The following is a 16,887-nucleotide window of genomic DNA, read 5'->3' on the forward strand; positions in this document are numbered from 1 at the left end:
AACTGTGTTTATGGAAGACAATCTTACTTGGCTACGAGCGATCGCCAAAGAAGATGTATGTAGGTAGGTAGGTAGGTATAAATAATTAAATAAAATAATTGCTAACCAGACATGAACTTTTACCATGTAAATTTCTTTTTAAGTGCATGTTAAACTGGTTGATTTTATCCACATTTCGGCAATTTATCTCTGCTGATTTCAGTTTCTTTTCTTATTGCTTCTTTTTTCTTATTGCTCTTTTTAATGAGCCACTTAAAGATGTTTTTTAAATAAGCGGTGTGTGAATCTTGCTAAATAAATAAAATAAAAGGCAGACATCTATTTTGATGAGGAAGAAAAAGGAAACATCTGGATTCTTGTTACCCTCACCTTTCTGCACCAGGAAGCTCCGCTTCAGTTTTTCAAAGACCAGAAAACTTAACCTGACTTCAACTACATTGGTTAGCAGCAGCGCTTCCTTCAACGAATTACATTGGTTGGCCGGCTTGACTAATATATACACTTCCCTTGCAGCAGCTAAGTTGTCCCATATCACACACAATCTCTTGGCCTTCTTTGCTTCCAGCGGAATGACAGATGGCTCTATCTATGTTGACCTTGCTCTCCCTTCAGCTCCAACCTCTGCCAGGCTGCTTCACCCCTCGCAAGGATCAAGTAAGTTTTAATGTTGGGGAGCGGGGAGAGGGTGTTTTTTCGCAAGGCTCCAAGCTGTTACTTACAGCACGGAAAAAACAGCAGGTCTGCAGGGGCTGAAATATTTTTAGAGCAAATGTAGCCACAGAAGGCGGGCGTGTTGCCTTTTGTGTGAGCATGTAGTTAGTCAAAATAACTAACTGTAGAGGGTTGCTATAAAGATGGGCACTTCAGCAATATTTCATTTTCATATCTTTATTAATCTAAAATAAATACATTTATGAAAAACAGACGTGCATACAAGTAAGCAAACATACAACAAACAAATAATGGAAAAATCAAACAAACCACCACACTATAAGCTATAAGAAGATTAATATATCATCATATATACTCCTGGTATTGAACACAATTATAAAATTTATAGAAAAGAAATTTAAAACTGACTTCCAATTAATCTCACTGTACTTTGTCTGTCCAACCCCCTGCAATGCAGGAATCTCTACTAAAGCGTCCATGACAGATGGCCATCCAACCTCTGCTCAAAATCCTTCCAGGAAAGAGAGTCCGCCGTCTTCCTAGGGAGTCCATTCCACTGTCAGACAGCTCTTACTGTCGGAAAGTTCTTTGTGAAGTTTAGTTGGAATCTCCTTTCTTGTAACTTGAAGCCACTGGTTCAAGCCCTACCCTCTGGAACAGGTTAAAACATGGGTAGGCAAAGTAAGGCCTGGGGGCCGGATCCAGCCCAATCGCCTTCTAAATACGGCCCGTAGAAAATCTGGGAATGAGCGTGTTTTTACATGAGTAGAAAAATGGCCCTTTTATTTAAAATGCATCTCTGGGTTATTTGTGGGGCATAAGGATTTGTTCATCCCCCCCCCAAAAAATATACTCTGGCCCCCCACAAGGTCTGAGGGACAGTGGACTGGCCCCCTGCTGAAAAAGGTTGCTGACCCCTGGGTTAAAACAAACTTGCTCCATCTTCCACGGGATAGGCCTTTAGATATTTGAAGATGTCTATCCTATCTCCTCTCAGTCTCCTCTTTCCCACATACCCAGCTCCTTCAACCCTTCCTCCTAAGCCTTTGTTTCCAGACCCTTGACCATCTTGGTTGCCCTCCTCTCCACACGTTCTAGCTTCTTAATATCCTCCTTAAATATTGTTGGACTACAGTTCCCAGCAGCCCTAGTCAGCATGGTCAATAAGCAGGAATGAAGAAAATGGTAATCTAGAAACATGCGAAAGGCTTCAAGTTCCCTAATGCTAGCCTGCCCAGTTCCTATATTTTATTTTATTCTATTTAGTTATCCTTTATTAGGCATAGCAAATCACACATCAAACAGACACCATATACAAATTGTGCAAAACACGAGCTCAACATAACAAGGTTTGTCCCTGTCAGATCTTTAAATCCAGAGAAAATCAATTTGCATAAATAATACAATACAGCACTATCTAATCCCCAATCAATTAAGAACCACTAATTCTCTTTATAATGACCCAGTCTTTCTACATGGACAGCACTCGAAAATTCAGCCACTATTAAAGTAATTTGATCGTTCCTGTCTGAAAGCAGGTCCTGAACCGTTGGTATTTTATTTATTCAAAAAGTTATATCCTGCTTATCTGCCCAACAGAAGACTCTCAAAACACATACAAGTTTAATAAGCAAATATATGAAAATAAAAGAGCAGGGGAGAATGACAAGCCTCCTTGAGGGATGTAAAGAAATGCAAGCTATCTAGTTGGTGGGCATAAGAACATCAGAACTAGGGATGGGGAGAAATTCAGGTCAGTTTGCATTTGGAGGCAAGCTTACCCGATCTACACTTTCAGAAACTGTAAGTGATGGGGAACAAAACCACCCTTCAAAATGTGTCCTTTTCTGAATTTTGCAATTGAGTCCTGCAGTCCTGAGGAATGGGTAGTAATGTTAGGGTGAAGAGTTCATATAAATGGCATAACATGCATTGCATGAGAAAAAATGCTACCCAAAATGTACATTTTTTGAAATGGAATACAGAAATGTGCCTATTAGGGGGCGGGGGGGGGGGGGAATCAGACTAAGATGCTGACGAATTCTCAGTTTGCTTAATTGCACAACTATAATTCATTTGTCATAAACAATAAAGAAAGCACCATACATTTTTTGTACACAGGTAACATGTATAAAAATGTATGTACTGGGGTAAAAGTGTGCATTAAAATGCACATATTTGTGATAATAACAAGGCATTATATTAGGTGAAATTATTTTGCAAATATGTGTATATTTTGCAAAAGCATGTATCTTAGGAGAAAGTCACATTGAAAGGCTGGTTATTTTTTCACCAGCAAACAGATATGGAAATGTGAACTGTGGACTGGAAAAATGGAAAACTAAGAAATTGAAATGGACAAACTTGCCCATCCCTAGTTATATGCAGGGGGGGAAGGGTTAAAAGCCCATGCCCTTCCCCGGATGATAAGCTCCCATTTGCAGGCATTGTGGTTGCATTGTATAAATGCAAACCCACTAAATAAAGAATCACATGTAACCTCTGTAACCTACAGTTCCGGAGATAAGCGTGTGAAAGGAAGGCCATGGTCAGACCTTGCTAAATTAAACCTTGTTTCTATATCTCTGGTGCAGCAGAACTGCTTGTTCTTTGAGCATATTCAGTGCTCCCCCCCCCCCCAGAAAAATAGGTGCTGGTACTTACGATGAACTTGTTCCAGTAAATGTCACATTTTCTATAAGCATAATAAGAGAGGTGCCGTACTCACCATGAAGTTGTTGCAGTTTTTTTAACCATTAAGTTGTTACACTTTTTTTAACAACAACAACAACAACAACAACAACAACAACAACAACAAAAGGAGGTTCTGGTACTGTGTACCCTTGAGTAAAGGTACAGGTAAAGGGACCCCTGACCATTAGGTCCAGTCGTGACCAACTCTTGGGTTGCGGCGCTCATCTCACTTTATTGGCCAAGGGAGCCGGCGTCCAGCTTCCCGGTCATGTGGCCAGCATGACTAAGCTGCTTCTGGCAAACCAGAGCAGCGCATGGAAACGCCGTTCACCTTCCCCCCAGAGCGGTACCTATTTATCTACTTGCACTTTGACGTGCTTTTGAACTGCTACCCTTGAGAACCCCATGAAAAAAAAGCACCACCTAACCCTAACACCAATGCCCTACTCCTAACCCCAACCCTACTCCTAACCCTTAATGCAACCCTAACCCTACTTCCAACCCTAACCCTAAAACTAACACTGACCCTAAACCGAACCCTCACCTTACCTCCAACCCTAACCCTAACTCCAACCCAACCCCTATTCCTACCCCCTACCCCTAACCCTAGAACCAACACTAATACTAACCCCAACCCTACCTCATACCTTAACTCAGTGTTTCCCAACCGGTGTTCCGCGGCACACTAGTGTGCCGCGAGACGTTGCCTGGTGTGCCGTGGGAGGGAGGCGGGCGAGTCGGGCGGCGAGAGGCGGGGCGGCGGCGGCGAGCACACGCGGGGCGGGGAGCGAGCTCCCTCCCACATCCCATCGCCCCGTGCTCCGCGCTGTTGTAGGCCAGCCCTGCGCACCCGGGGGACCTCCCCTCGAGAGCGCAAGGCTTGCGGGCGTCAGCTGGCAGCGCGGAGCACGGGGCGCCCTTCGGAGGACGGCCCGTGCTCCGCGCTGGTGTCGGCCAGCCTTGCGCACCCGGGGGATCTCCCCCCGGGAGCGCAAGGCTTGCGGGCAGCAGCCTGCAGCGCGGAGCACGGGGCGCCCTCCAGAGGATGCCCCGTGCTCCACGCAGGTGTCCGCAAGCCTTGCGCACCCGGGGGATCTCCCCCCGGGAGCGCAAGGCTTGTGGGCGTCAGCTGGCAGCGCGGAGCACGGGGCGCCCTTCGGAGGACGGCCCGTGCTCCGCGCTGGTGTCGGCCAGCCTTGCGCACCCGGGGGATCTCCCCCCGGGAGCGCAAGGCTTGCGGGCAGCAGCCTGCAGCGCGGAGCACGGGGCGCCCTCCAGAGGATGCCCCGTGCTCCACGCAGGTGTCCGCAAGCCTTGCGCACCCGGGGGATCTCCCCCCGGGAGCGCAAGGCTTGCGGGCGTCAGCTGGCAGCGCGGAGCACGGGGCGCCCTTCGGAGGACGCCCCGTGCTCCACGCAGGTGTCCGCAAGCCTTGCGCACCCGGGGGATCTCCCCCCGGGAACGCAAGGCTTGCGGGCGTCAGCTGGCAGCGCAGAGCACGGGGCGCCCTTCGGAGGACGGCCCGTGCTCCGCGCTGGTGTCGGCCAGCCTTGCGCACCCGGGGGATCTCCCCCCGGGAGCGCAAGGCTTGCGGGCAGCAGCCTGCAGCGCGGAGCACGGGGCGCCCTCCAGAGGATGCCCCGTGCTCCACGCAGGTGTCCGCAAGCCTTGCGCACCCGGGGGATCTCCCCCCGGGAGCGCAAGGCTTGCGGGCGGCAGCTGGCAGCGCGGAGCACGGGGCACCCTTCGGAGGACGCCCCGTGCTCCGCGCTCGTGTTGGCCAGCCTTGCGCACCCGGGGGATCTCCCCCCAGGAGCGCAAGGCTTGCGGGCGGCAGCTGGCAGCGCAGAGCACGGGGCGCCCTTCGGAGGACGCCCCGTGCTCCGCGCTCGTGTTGGCAAGCCTTGCGCACCCGGGGGGCGCATGGGGCGCCCTGAAACAGAGGGTTCCCCATGCTGCGGACTGTAGCCTGCCGCCGGACGCGCGGGGCGCCCTGAAGCAGAGCGCCCCTTGCGCCAGGCAGACATGGGCCAGCCCCACAAGCTCGGGGGACAGCGGGGAGGCGCAGCACCGCCATCCCACTGTTCCCCGACCTGGTTTTTTTGGGGGGAAATAAAGGGAAAAAAATTTTCCTTTATTTCCCCCCTCAAAAAAGTAGGTGCGTCCTATGGGACGGAGCGTCCTATGGGACGAAAAATACGGTACTTACTATTTCATAATAAAGTAATTATAAAATACTTTCTTTGTGTTTATTTGATTCCTATTAAAGAGAGTTACTTTATATATAGTCAATATAGGCACAGAGTTAATTTTTTAAACATTTTCTAATGGTGGTGTGCCTCGAGATTTTTTTCATGAAACAAGTGTGCCTTTGCCCAAAAAAGGTTGGGAAACACTGTCTTAACTCTAAGCCTACCTGTAACCCCAACTATAAACTGAACCCTAACACTACATTTAACCCTAACCCTGGCTCCAACCCTGACCCTTGTTAACACATTTTAATTGGTTAGTAAAAGCTCCAAGGACCTGTCCAAAACTTTGTAAAGAACAAAAAAATAGCTATATTTCTGCTTCTGAATACAATTATTCAAGCATAGATTGCTTGAAATAAACTCTAGCTGTCTCCCTCCTCCCTCCCCGCATCTTGCCTTTTTCAAATCCAGACTGATGAAGAATTCTGGAGAACTCGAAGGCTTTCACACTATTTTGTAGCATTTTGCTTTGCCAAATAAAGGTATTGCTCTGATATGGATATGGTGTTAAATAACTACAGTGGTACCTCGGGTTAAGAACTTAATTCGTTCTGGAGGTCTGTTCTTAACCTGAAACTGTTCTTAACCTGAAGCACCACTTTAGCTAATGGGGTCTCCTGCTGCTGCCGCCCCGCCGGAGCACGATTTCTGTTCTCATCCTGAAGCAAAGTTCTTAACCCGAGGTACTATTTCTGGGTTAGCGGAGTCTATAACCTGAAGGGTCTGTAATCTGAAGCGTCTGTAACCCAAGGTACCACTGTATGAATTTCAGGAGTGTTTTCTCATCTTGCAAATTGTGGAAAGCCCCAGGGACACATTTCAGCCGAGCAAAAGCACTCTAGGAGCGTTGAGCAGGGCTGGAGGGGTTTGAGCTTGGGAAGAGGGGGAAGGTCACACGGGGAGGGCACACAGAGAAGCCTTGAGGGCCAGATTTGGGCTTCAGGTCTGAGGTTCTGTACCCTTGTGTTGGGGAACCTAGTATTAATAAAGTCAAATTTACAGGCGCCTCACCACATTCCCAGGGGCGACGGACTGCTCTCTGGATTGGATGGGCTGGAAATGTCATCCTAGGGGTCACCGTGATAGCCCTGTGTAAGTACAGAGCACTTTTATTTATTTATTTATTTATTTCCATTTATAAGTTGTTTCTGGTAAAGTGACTTAACAATAGAACCACCAACCATTTAAAACAGCAACAACAATGGCAGAGATTTCAAATATGAAACAATTAAAGACAAATATAAAACCCATTTCAAATCCAACACAGATACGGGCTCCAATGAAAATCTACGCTCAGAGGGGTTGTTGAAGTAGGAAGGTCTTCATTAATAGTCAAAACATAATTTGGCAGCAGTCCCTGGGAGCAAAGGTGGCCTGTTCCATTTTGCCTCAGAGGTGAAACAGGGAATGTGCCACCCTCTGCCAAAACCATTGCATTCTGCTGAAAAATTGTACAAAAAGGAACAGGTCAGGGTATTTTCATACTTTAGAATATGTTTTTTTAATAAAGCAAAAAGAGTATTTCGTATAAACAGATTTTATCGTACTGTATTGAGCTGTGACATAAAAGCAGGTTATATGTCAAGAATTCATAATGCAGTGGTACCTTGGTTTTCGAACACCTCCGTAGTTGAGTGTTTCGGAACTCGAACGCTGAAAACCCGGAAGTAAATGCCTCAGTTTTCGAACGCACCTCAGAAGTTGAACAGGAAATGCAGCTTCTGTTTTGAGTTTTCTGTATTGAGGCTTCCGCTTTCAGTGTTCGGTTTTCAAACGTTTTGGAACTTGAACGGACTTCCAGAATGCATTGTGTTTGAAAACCGAGGTAGCTGTAACGGTTCACATTGCAATAAACTAACAAGGGAAAATAATAATAATAATAATAATAATAATAATAATAATAATAATAATAATAAACTTTTTTTGCTTTGTTTCCTGTTTATTGCTTGTGAACAAATAAAGGTGTCACAGTGCAGTAGCTGTACCAGCTTGGCCCCATGACTGTGGGTGTCTGGGGCCGTGGGTGCCATGCAGCGTGCACCAAAATTTGTGGGTGCCCGGCCCCTTCATGGGTAATTTTATGGGTGCTTGGGTACCCAGAACCTTAGGGAGTTGGCACCTATGCAGTGTAATGAGTTGACAGAAAGTGTGACTGCAGTTGTTCTTCAGTGGCTCAGTATCTGGCCATTTAAGTTATTGTCAAAAATTGGGTCGTCTGGTTTTCACAGCCTAAAGATTTGTCTTGAACAATTGATCATACACGAGTTCTAAATATTGGAAAGTTACAGGCAATCTTTCCGAAACTGAGCTGTTATCTTAAAGGACATACTGTGATATTCTCCTTTAATTAAAAAACAACAAACACGTTTTATTTCAATGATGAAGGGAAAATCCATGTGGAACACTGGATTCAAGAAAGGAAAAGAAATACAATTAGGTACCATAACAAAAAACATTAAACAGTCTTTGAATTTCTTTGCAGTTTGTTGATCACTTAAAATTAACCTCCTTATATGAAGGTTTTCAGACATGGAACCTCATGGGTGAACTGGAGAAATCCCGTGTCCCTCAGGGACCCCAGGATGAAATGGAAAATAAGCTATGCCTAGAGAATGTGACTTCACTGCAGCAATTTTTCTGTAAGCCGCTTGAAAACAGCTCAGCAGGTAACTGGAGTGTTGCTTCTCAATGAGGCTCAAGGAACACATATCAAAAAAATGAGGGCTGCTGCCTTTTGGGACTGGCAGCAGCGTAGAAGGTGGGAAGACCACAGAGAGAGGGAGCCACAGTCAAAGAGAGGCTGAGCCAACTAATTGTCATTTTGTCCCTATCCTCTTCCCAAACAAATACAGTGGTACCTCGGCTTACATACGCTTCAGGTTACAGACGCTTCAGGTTACAGACTCAGCTAACCCAGAAATAGTACCTCGGGTTAAGAACTTTACCTCAGGATGAGAACAGAAATCGCGACAGCGGGAGGCCCTATTAGCTAAAGTGGTGCTTCAGGTTGAGAACAGTTTCAGGTTAAGAACGGACCTCCAGAACGAATTAAGTACTTAACCCGAGGTACCATTGCATACCCACAACGTAACTGGCTGTGTTTAAATATATAAATTCTTTATACATCATATAAACATAATGCTTTTCACATTATCTAGTTGAGTAGAAGCAATTAAAGAGCAACATTCAGAACAGGAAATACAAATAGATCAGTTCTTATATATGTAATGACCAAATAGAAGCTCTTGTGCTCTATGTATGTCTTAGCGAATACAAGTGTCAAACGTAACAACTTTAAGGAGCAGTACTTGCAAAAGATGAATTTTCTTTGTACAGTGGTACCTCGGCGGCTCCCAACAGAATATCAAAATATTAAAAACACGATTTAATACCTTATTGTGTGTAAAGGCGAAAAGTGGATTAGTGAGGATGCAAACAAAGGGTTGTGTAGGCTTGCTCCTGTCAGTTACAAACCATGGTTTGTCATTTTATCTGGTGTAAACTTGCAATTTTTTATGCTTCGGCCCGTCCACCCTGCCCTACTCCCAGAGAGTTCTGACTGCGCAGTCTGCCCTGAGAACTGGTTCCGTCTCAACAGCAAGTGCTACTGGTTCTCCAGTGAAAAAGGAGACTGGACCAAGAGCAAAGACGACTGCAGAACAAAAGACTCTCAATTGTTGGTGATACAAAATCAAGAAGAAGTGGTAAGTAAATAAGAGTTAGATCCACATTCCTTATTAATGGGGTGGAGGGGAGCCACTGCCAAGATGAGGACCATTCCATCTTGCATATATTTATTGTGGCATTTATAGTCCACACTTTCGAAATCCAAAGATAAATAAAAGGGGGTAAATGTATTCCACTGTGTTTCAATCGCATCATTTATCTAACACAATGTACATAATGCATCTAATATGTGACTCTGTAGTGTATTGGGTTGGCCAAATAATTTTAGGATATGCCAGGAATATACCACAAGGGAACTTTTCATTCCCTTATACTGGGACTCTGTTTGATTTTACTTACAGCCAAACTAAAAATTATGTTCAGTCACATGCAGTTTCTTTTTCAAAATACAATAGGGAGCCTTGGGAAAGATTAGGGGGCCATCGAAATAGCTTATTTAACCTTTTTGTTGGTTCCTCCGCTCCCATTGCAGAGTGCCAGGAAATCTGCATTACGCATTTGAGGAGTAAATATCCTTTAAAATTCACAGTTCTATGAATTTTGAAGTGCAATTCCTCCTTTCAGTTTTCCATCTTTCTTTCTTTCTTTCTTTCTTTCTTTCTTTCTTTCTTTCTTTCTTTCTTTCTTTCTGATTAAAAAAACATAGTCATACCTCGGGATAAATGTGCTTCAAGTTAAGTATTTTTGGGTTGTGCTCTGTGGCGACCCGGAAGTAACGAAGCGCGTTACTTCTGGGTTTCGCCGTGCGCGCATACTCATACGATTAAAATGACGCCACGCGCATGTGCAGAAGCGGCGAAACGCGACCTACACAGATGCAGGTTGCGTTTGCTTCAGGATGCGAACGGGGTTCCAGAACGGATCCCGTTCGCATCCCAAGGTACCACTGTAGTTCCCATGAAAATTCTACAGCATACTTGTGCATACTTGTTTCCTCCAGCACCATAATTCAAAAGCATCCATTCTTCGGCAATCAGCCTTCTTTATGGTCCAGCTCTCACTTCCATACATCACTACTGGGAAAACTATAGCTTTAACGATACGGACCTTTGTTGGCAAGGTGATGTCTTTGCTTTTTAAAATGCTGTCTAGGTTTTTAAGATGCTGTCATGGGACGTGGGTGGCGCTGTGGGTAAAACCTCAGTGCCTAGGACTTGCTGATCACATGGTCGGCGGTTCGAATCCCTGCGGCGGGGTGCGCTCCCGCTGCTCGGTCCCAGCGCCTGCCCACCTAGCAGTTCGAAAGCACCCTTAAGTGCAAGTAGATAAATAGGTACCGCTTTATAGCGGGAAGGTAAACGGCGTTTCCGTGTGCTGCGCTGGTGCTGGCTCGCCAGCTGCAGCTTGTTACACTGGCCACGTGACCCGGAAGTGTCTTCGGACGGCGCCGGCTCACAGCCTCTTGAGCGAGATGAGCACGCAACCGTAGAGTCGGACACGACTGGCCCGTACAAGCAGGGGTACCTTTACCTTTTACCAGATATTATAGTAGAGACTAATTGCATTGTTTACAGGACTTTATACTGAGTAATATCCAATATCCACTGCTTTGGATTGGATTACAAGCCACACCTCCTGACTGGAAATGGACCTGGGTGGACGGCTCCCCATTAGATGACAAACTGTGAGTATCTCATCTTACTCTGCAGAGCAGGGGTGGGGAGGACCAGATCTTCATCTCCCCAAACCCTCTACTCAGTCATATGCCATACTAATCACATCAGGTCATTGACACCTGTCAAAATACACCCTTTTAGTGTACCCTAAAGTCCCAAGGTGGGTTACATTAAAACACAGTTGAAAACAACTTATGACCACAGAAGTAAGGTGGGTCCTAAAAACATACCCTTCGAATGTCAGAAGCCAAGGTAGAGGTGACTCTTCCGCATCCACCAGAAGCTGTATATGTAATGAAAGATGCCAAATGCACCTCTGAACTACCTGGTGCTCACTGGTGAGAGCCAGTGTGGTGTAGTGGTTAAGAGCGGTAGTCTCGTAACCTGGGGAACCGGGTTCGCGTCTCCGCTCCTCCACATGCAGCTGCTGGGTGACCTTGGGCCAGTCACACTAATAATAATAATAATAATAATAATAATAATAATAATAATAATTATTTATTATTTGTACCCCGCCCATCTGGCTGGGTTTCCCCAGCCACTCTGGGCGGCTTCCAACAGAGATAAAAAATACACTAAAATGTCACATATTAAAAACTTCCCTGAACAGGGCTGCCTTCAGATGTCTTCTGAATGTCAGGTAGTTGTCCATCGCCTTGACATCCGATGGGAGGGCATTCCACAGGGCGGGCGCCACCACCGAGAAGGCCCTCTGCCTGGTTCCCTGCAACTTGGCCTCTCGCAGTGAGGGAACCGCCAGAAGGCCCTCGGAGCTGGACCTCAGTGTCTGGGCAGAACGATGGGGGAGGAGACGCTCCTTCAGATATACTGGACCGAGGCCATTTAGGGCTTTAAAGGTCAGCACCAACACTTTGAATTGTGCTCGGAAACGTACTGGGAGCCAATGTAGGTCTTTCAAGACCGGTGTTATATGGTCTCGGCGGCCGCTCCCAGTCACCAGTCTAGCTGCCGCATTCTGGATTAGTTGTAGTTTCCGGGTCACCTTCAAAGGTAGCCCCACGTAGAGCGCATTGCAGTAGTCCAAGCGGGAGATAACCAGAGCATGTACCACTCTGGCGAGACAGTCCGCAGGCAGATAGGGTCTCAGCCTACGTACCAGATGGAGCTGGTAAACAGCTGCCCTGGATACAGATTTGACCTGTGCCTCCATGGACAGCTGTGAGTCCAAAATGACTCCCAGGCTGCGCACCTGGTCCTTCAGGGGCACAGTTACCCCATTCAGGACCAGGGAATCCTCCACACCTGCCCGCCTCCTGTCCCCCAAAAACAGTACTTCTGTCTTGTCAGGATTCAACCTCAATCTGTTAGCCGCCATCCATCCTCCAACCGCTTCCAGACACTCACACAGGACCTTTACCGCCTTCACTGGTTCTGATTTAAAAGAGAGGTAGAGCTGGGTATCATCTGCATACTGATGAACACCCAGCCCAAACCTCCTGATGATCCCTCCCAGCGGCTGCATGTAGATGTTGAAAAGCATGGGGGAGAGGACAGAACCCTGAGGCACCCCACAAGTGAGCGGCCAGGGGTCTGAACACTCATCCCCCAACACCACTTTCTGAACACGGCCCAGGAGGAAGGAGCGGAACCACTGTATGACAGTGCCCCCAGCTCCCAGCCCCTCAAGACGGTCCAGAAGGATGTCATGGTCGATGGTATCAAACGCCGCTGAGAGATCCAGCAGAACTAGGAAACAGCTCTCACCTTTGTCCCTAGCCCGCCGGAGATCATCAACCAGTGCGACCAAGGCAGTTTCAGTCCCATGATGAGGCCTGAATCCCGACTGGAAGGGATTCCAGTGCGACCAAGGCAGTTTCAGTCCCATGATGAGGCCTGAATCCCGACTGGAAGGGATCCAAATGGTCCGCTTCTTCCAGGCGTGCCTGGAGTTGTTCAGCAACCACTCGCTCAATCACCTTGCCCAAGAATGGAAGGTTTGAGACTGGGTGATAATTGGCCATCGTGGCCGCATCTAAAGATGGTTTTTTAAGAAGCGGTTTAATAACCGCCTCTTTCAGCGGGTCTGGGAAGGCTCCCTCACGGAGGGAAGCATTCACCACCCCACGAAGCCCATCGCCCAGTCCTTCCCGGCTAGCTTTTATAAGCCAGGATGGGCAAGGATCCAGGAGACAGGTGGTTGGCTTCACTCGTCCAAGCAGCCTGTCCACATCCTCGGAGGTAACAGATTGAAATTGATCCCACACAACTTGACCAGACAGGACTCTAGCACTCTCCCGCCCCGGCCCTGCTCCCACGGTGGAGTCTACTTCTTCCCGAATCTGAGCGATTTTATCTGCAAAAAAATTTGCAAAATCATTGCAGGAGAACATGTGGCCCGTACTGGGCCCCGATGTTACAGGTGGTTCCGCTAAATTGCGAACCACCTGAAAGAGTCTCCTGCTGCTGTTTTCTGCAGATGCAATAGAGGCGGTGAAGAAAGTCTTCTTCGCCGTCGCTATCGCCACTTGGTAGGCTCGAGTGGGGCTGAAGTCTCTCAGCCCCACTCACCTCACAGAGTGTTTGTTGTGGGGGAGAAAGGGAAAGGAGAATGTTAGCCGCTTTGAGACTCCTGAAGGGGAGTGAAAAGCGGGATATCAAATCCAAACTCCTCCTCCTCCTCCTTATGAAGCTCACTAGGTAATCTTGCACCAGTCTCTCTCACCAAAATCTATGTTTAGTCTGTGGCCTTTTAGAAGTGGGCAGGATGGGTTTTAAAAAATGTATTTCTTATTTCTTCTTGGTTTTAATGTATCCTAGTGAGGGGTTTTGTTTGTTTGTCTGTAAGTTGCTTTGAGTTACCCTGGGCAAAATAAAGCAACTTTAATATACTGTATAGTAAGTAAATGCCTCAGGGGACACGGGTGGCGCTGTGGGTTAAACCACAGAGCCTAGGACTTGCCGATCAGAAGGTCGGCGTTTCGAATCCCTGTGACGGGGTGAGCTCCCGTTGCTCAGTCCCTGCTCCTGCCAACCTAGTAGTTTGAAAGCACATCAAAGTGCAAGTACATAAATAGGTACCACTCCGGCGGGAAGGTAAATGGCATTTCCGTGTGCTGCTCTGGTCCGCCAGAAGCGGCTTAGTCATGCTGGCCACATGACCCGGAAGCTGTACGCCGGCTCCCTCGGCCTATAGAGCGAGATGAGCGCCGCAACCCCAGAGTCGGCCACGACTGGACCTAATGGTCAGTGGTCCCTTTACCTATACAGTAAATGCCTCCCAAGGTTATTGTGGAAATAAGTGAAACAATTTTGCACTGCCTTGAATTCCTTTGCAAAAGGGCAGAAAGAAGGGGGCATACGTCCACACCCTTCAAAGAGAAATGCGTGCAAGTTCTCCTCCTGTGGTTCACTGGGAGCATGAGGGGAAACCTTAGTTAAACCACAGGAAGTTCTTGCAGCCCAGGGAAACCCATTGGCAAAACATTTGAGAACCACAAGTCTTGATTCCACATGATAGGATCGCACCTAATGGGCAAGCCTAGACAACGTAATTGTGCAGTGAGTAATAACAACATACAACAACAACAATTATTATTATTATTATTTAAACCCCGCCCATATGGGTGGGTTCCCCCAGCCACTCTGGGTGGCTCTCAGCAGAATATTAAAAACACAATAAAACATCAAACATTAAAAACCTCCCTAAACAGAGCTGCCTTCAGATGTCTTCTAAAAGACAGTTTGTTGTTTATTTCCTTGACATCTGGTGGGAGGGCCTTCCACAGGGCGGGTGCCACTACCGAGAAGGCCCTCTGCCTGGTTCCCTGTAACCTCTCTTTTCGCAGTGAGGGAATGCCAGAAGGCCCTCAGAGTGAGTCCTGCCCCTCTCTCGCAAAGAATAGCCAAGCAGGTGGATATGTTCAGCCTTTGACAAATGTTGTTGGCTTTCTCCTTCCTTTTGCAGGTTGAAAGACCTAGCTCCGGCTCAAGAAAACTGCTGCGGGAGACTTAATGGGAACAAAACTATTTCTGAGACATGTACTACTGTAGCCAGATGGGTCTGCGAAAAGAAAGTTCTTCAAATAACTACAAGGACCAGAGGCCATTGAGTACCCCTGCTTCTCGCCCTCTCTGCCTCACCAACTTCTCTTGATCCAATCGGCTGAGTGGTATTGATGTCACCTGGCCAAAATACGATGAGCTCCTCTGATGACAGGGATGGTTTGGGGAGGTTGGACAGCCTTGGCCTTCGGCTAAAGATCTGAGTTCCGTGGGGGATTTGGGGGCCTTCAGAAGTTGAATTCTTAAAGTATTGTTGATAATAAAAGAACTGAAATTCTATGACCCACAAGCATGTTTTATTATTGTCTACTCGCTGTTCTGGATTTCTAGGTTTATAGACAATATAATACAAGTGGCTGAAGCACGCATCAAAGTAGGATTAAGAGCCAAAATGCTGTGAAGCAATATTTATTATAAAGTTTTGTTACAAAGGGGCTGATTTAAAAAATATAGAAATACTAATTTTCTCTCTTTAGTGTTACATTTACAACATTGAGAAAGAAAATTTTTGTTGCATTGACACCTGCAGTTGTTCTAACCTAATTTCGACATGCTGCTTTCATATCTGAAGTTTTATTCTGTAAGCTCTAGTGGTTTTTTTTTTTTTTGCAATTCATGTTTTTCACTTTTCACCATAATCTGCTTTTCACAATGCAAGAATTCAATATTTTATTAAACACATAGCCAAAGTAGTACAATATGAGTATAAATGTAAGTGACTTATATAGCATTGAACATGACATGTATAGCATTGAAAATGACATCTATGTACAGTTGGAGGTATGCAAAAAAATGTATTCCCTTGGGATACACAGTATGACAATAAAAATATTATTATTATTATTATTATTATTATTATTATTATTATTATTATTATTATTACTACACTGGGGAAATTTTTTCTTTTGCATGAGATTTTTCAAGTGTTCTTATATGTTCTTTCAATGCTGATTTCAAATCTGAAATCGATTTCCATTTACATGCTATAGTTATCCTTCAATTTCTGACTTTTGCTGATATGTCATATTTACACTGGGGATAAGTGGACACTGGCACGTTGATCTACCCTAACCACATGGTAATTATTGTTTTGCAAACTCAATTTTTCTTTATTTTTATAGATTTGTAACCTAAACATTTCTACAGTGGTGCCCTGCAAGACGAATGCCTCGCAAGACGGAAAACCCGCTAGACAAAAGGGTTTTCCGTTTTGGAGGTGCTTCGCAAAACGAATTTCCTATGGGCTTGCTTCGCAAGACGAAAATGTCTTGCGAGTTCCTGCGGTTTCCCCCCCTTTCCCTAAGCCGCTAAGCCGCTTATCCGCTAATAGCCGCTAATAGCGCTAATCCATCAATGGGCTTGCTTCGCAAGATGAAAAAACCGCTAGACGAAGAGACTCGTGGAACGGATTAATTTCGTCTTGCGAGGCACCACTGTATTTTTCTGATCGGACCATGGCTTCTTCAAGTAGACAAAAATCTGTAAACAAGCCTGATGCCTTTTGTTATGCTATTTTTGTCTGGTTAATACGAAGGCTATCGGCAAGAACAACTGACATTCTGATGCCTATCCCAGTATTCCTTCAGCAATTAGACCTATCCTGCACCCTGAGGAACTCCCTATTCCAGTTTATAAGGGGTTTGTCTCTTCTGAAGATGAAGGAAGTGAACATGGTGAGGAGCACAACTGGACCATCTGTGTTGATCTCAAAATGGTCAACTTCTTGCTTGGACAACAGAAAGGCTTTACCAAGTACAGTGGTACCTCGGGTTAAGTACTTAATATGTTCCGGAGGTCCGTTCTTAACCTGAAACTGTTCTTAACCTGAAGCACCACTTTAGCTAACAGGGCCTCCCACTGCCCACGATTTCTGTTCTCATCCTGAAGCAAAGTTCTTAACCTGAGGTACTATTTCTGGGTTAGCGGAGTCTGTAACCTGAAGC

The 16,887-nt window shown here is 46.3% G+C and overlaps 1 protein-coding gene across 2 annotated transcripts; it reads left to right on the forward strand.

Moving 5' to 3' along the window:
* Nucleotides 1-453: 453 nt before the first annotated feature.
* On the forward strand, nt 454-16,107 carry LOC309337202 (killer cell lectin-like receptor subfamily B member 1B allele A). 2 transcript variants are annotated; one of them, XM_081853941.1, is made up of 6 exons: nt 454-654; nt 6,621-6,710; nt 8,138-8,284; nt 9,168-9,322; nt 10,820-10,929; nt 14,847-16,107. In XM_081853941.1, the coding sequence occupies exons 1-6, from the start codon at nt 570-572 to the stop codon at nt 14,989-14,991; spliced, it is 732 nt and encodes a 243-aa protein (XP_081710067.1). In that variant the 5' UTR covers nt 454-569; the 3' UTR covers nt 14,992-16,107. The 2 variants fall into 2 exon arrangements, with proteins under 2 accessions (XP_081710067.1, XP_081710068.1); XM_081853942.1 differs by lacking the exon at nt 6,621-6,710 and having other exon boundaries at nt 456-654.
* Nucleotides 16,108-16,887: the final 780 nt, after the last annotated feature.

This window comes from Podarcis erhardii, assembly GCF_964252035.2.
Source record: "Podarcis erhardii genome assembly, chromosome: 2".
In the NCBI taxonomy this organism is placed as follows: Eukaryota; Metazoa; Chordata; class Lepidosauria; order Squamata; family Lacertidae; genus Podarcis; species Podarcis erhardii.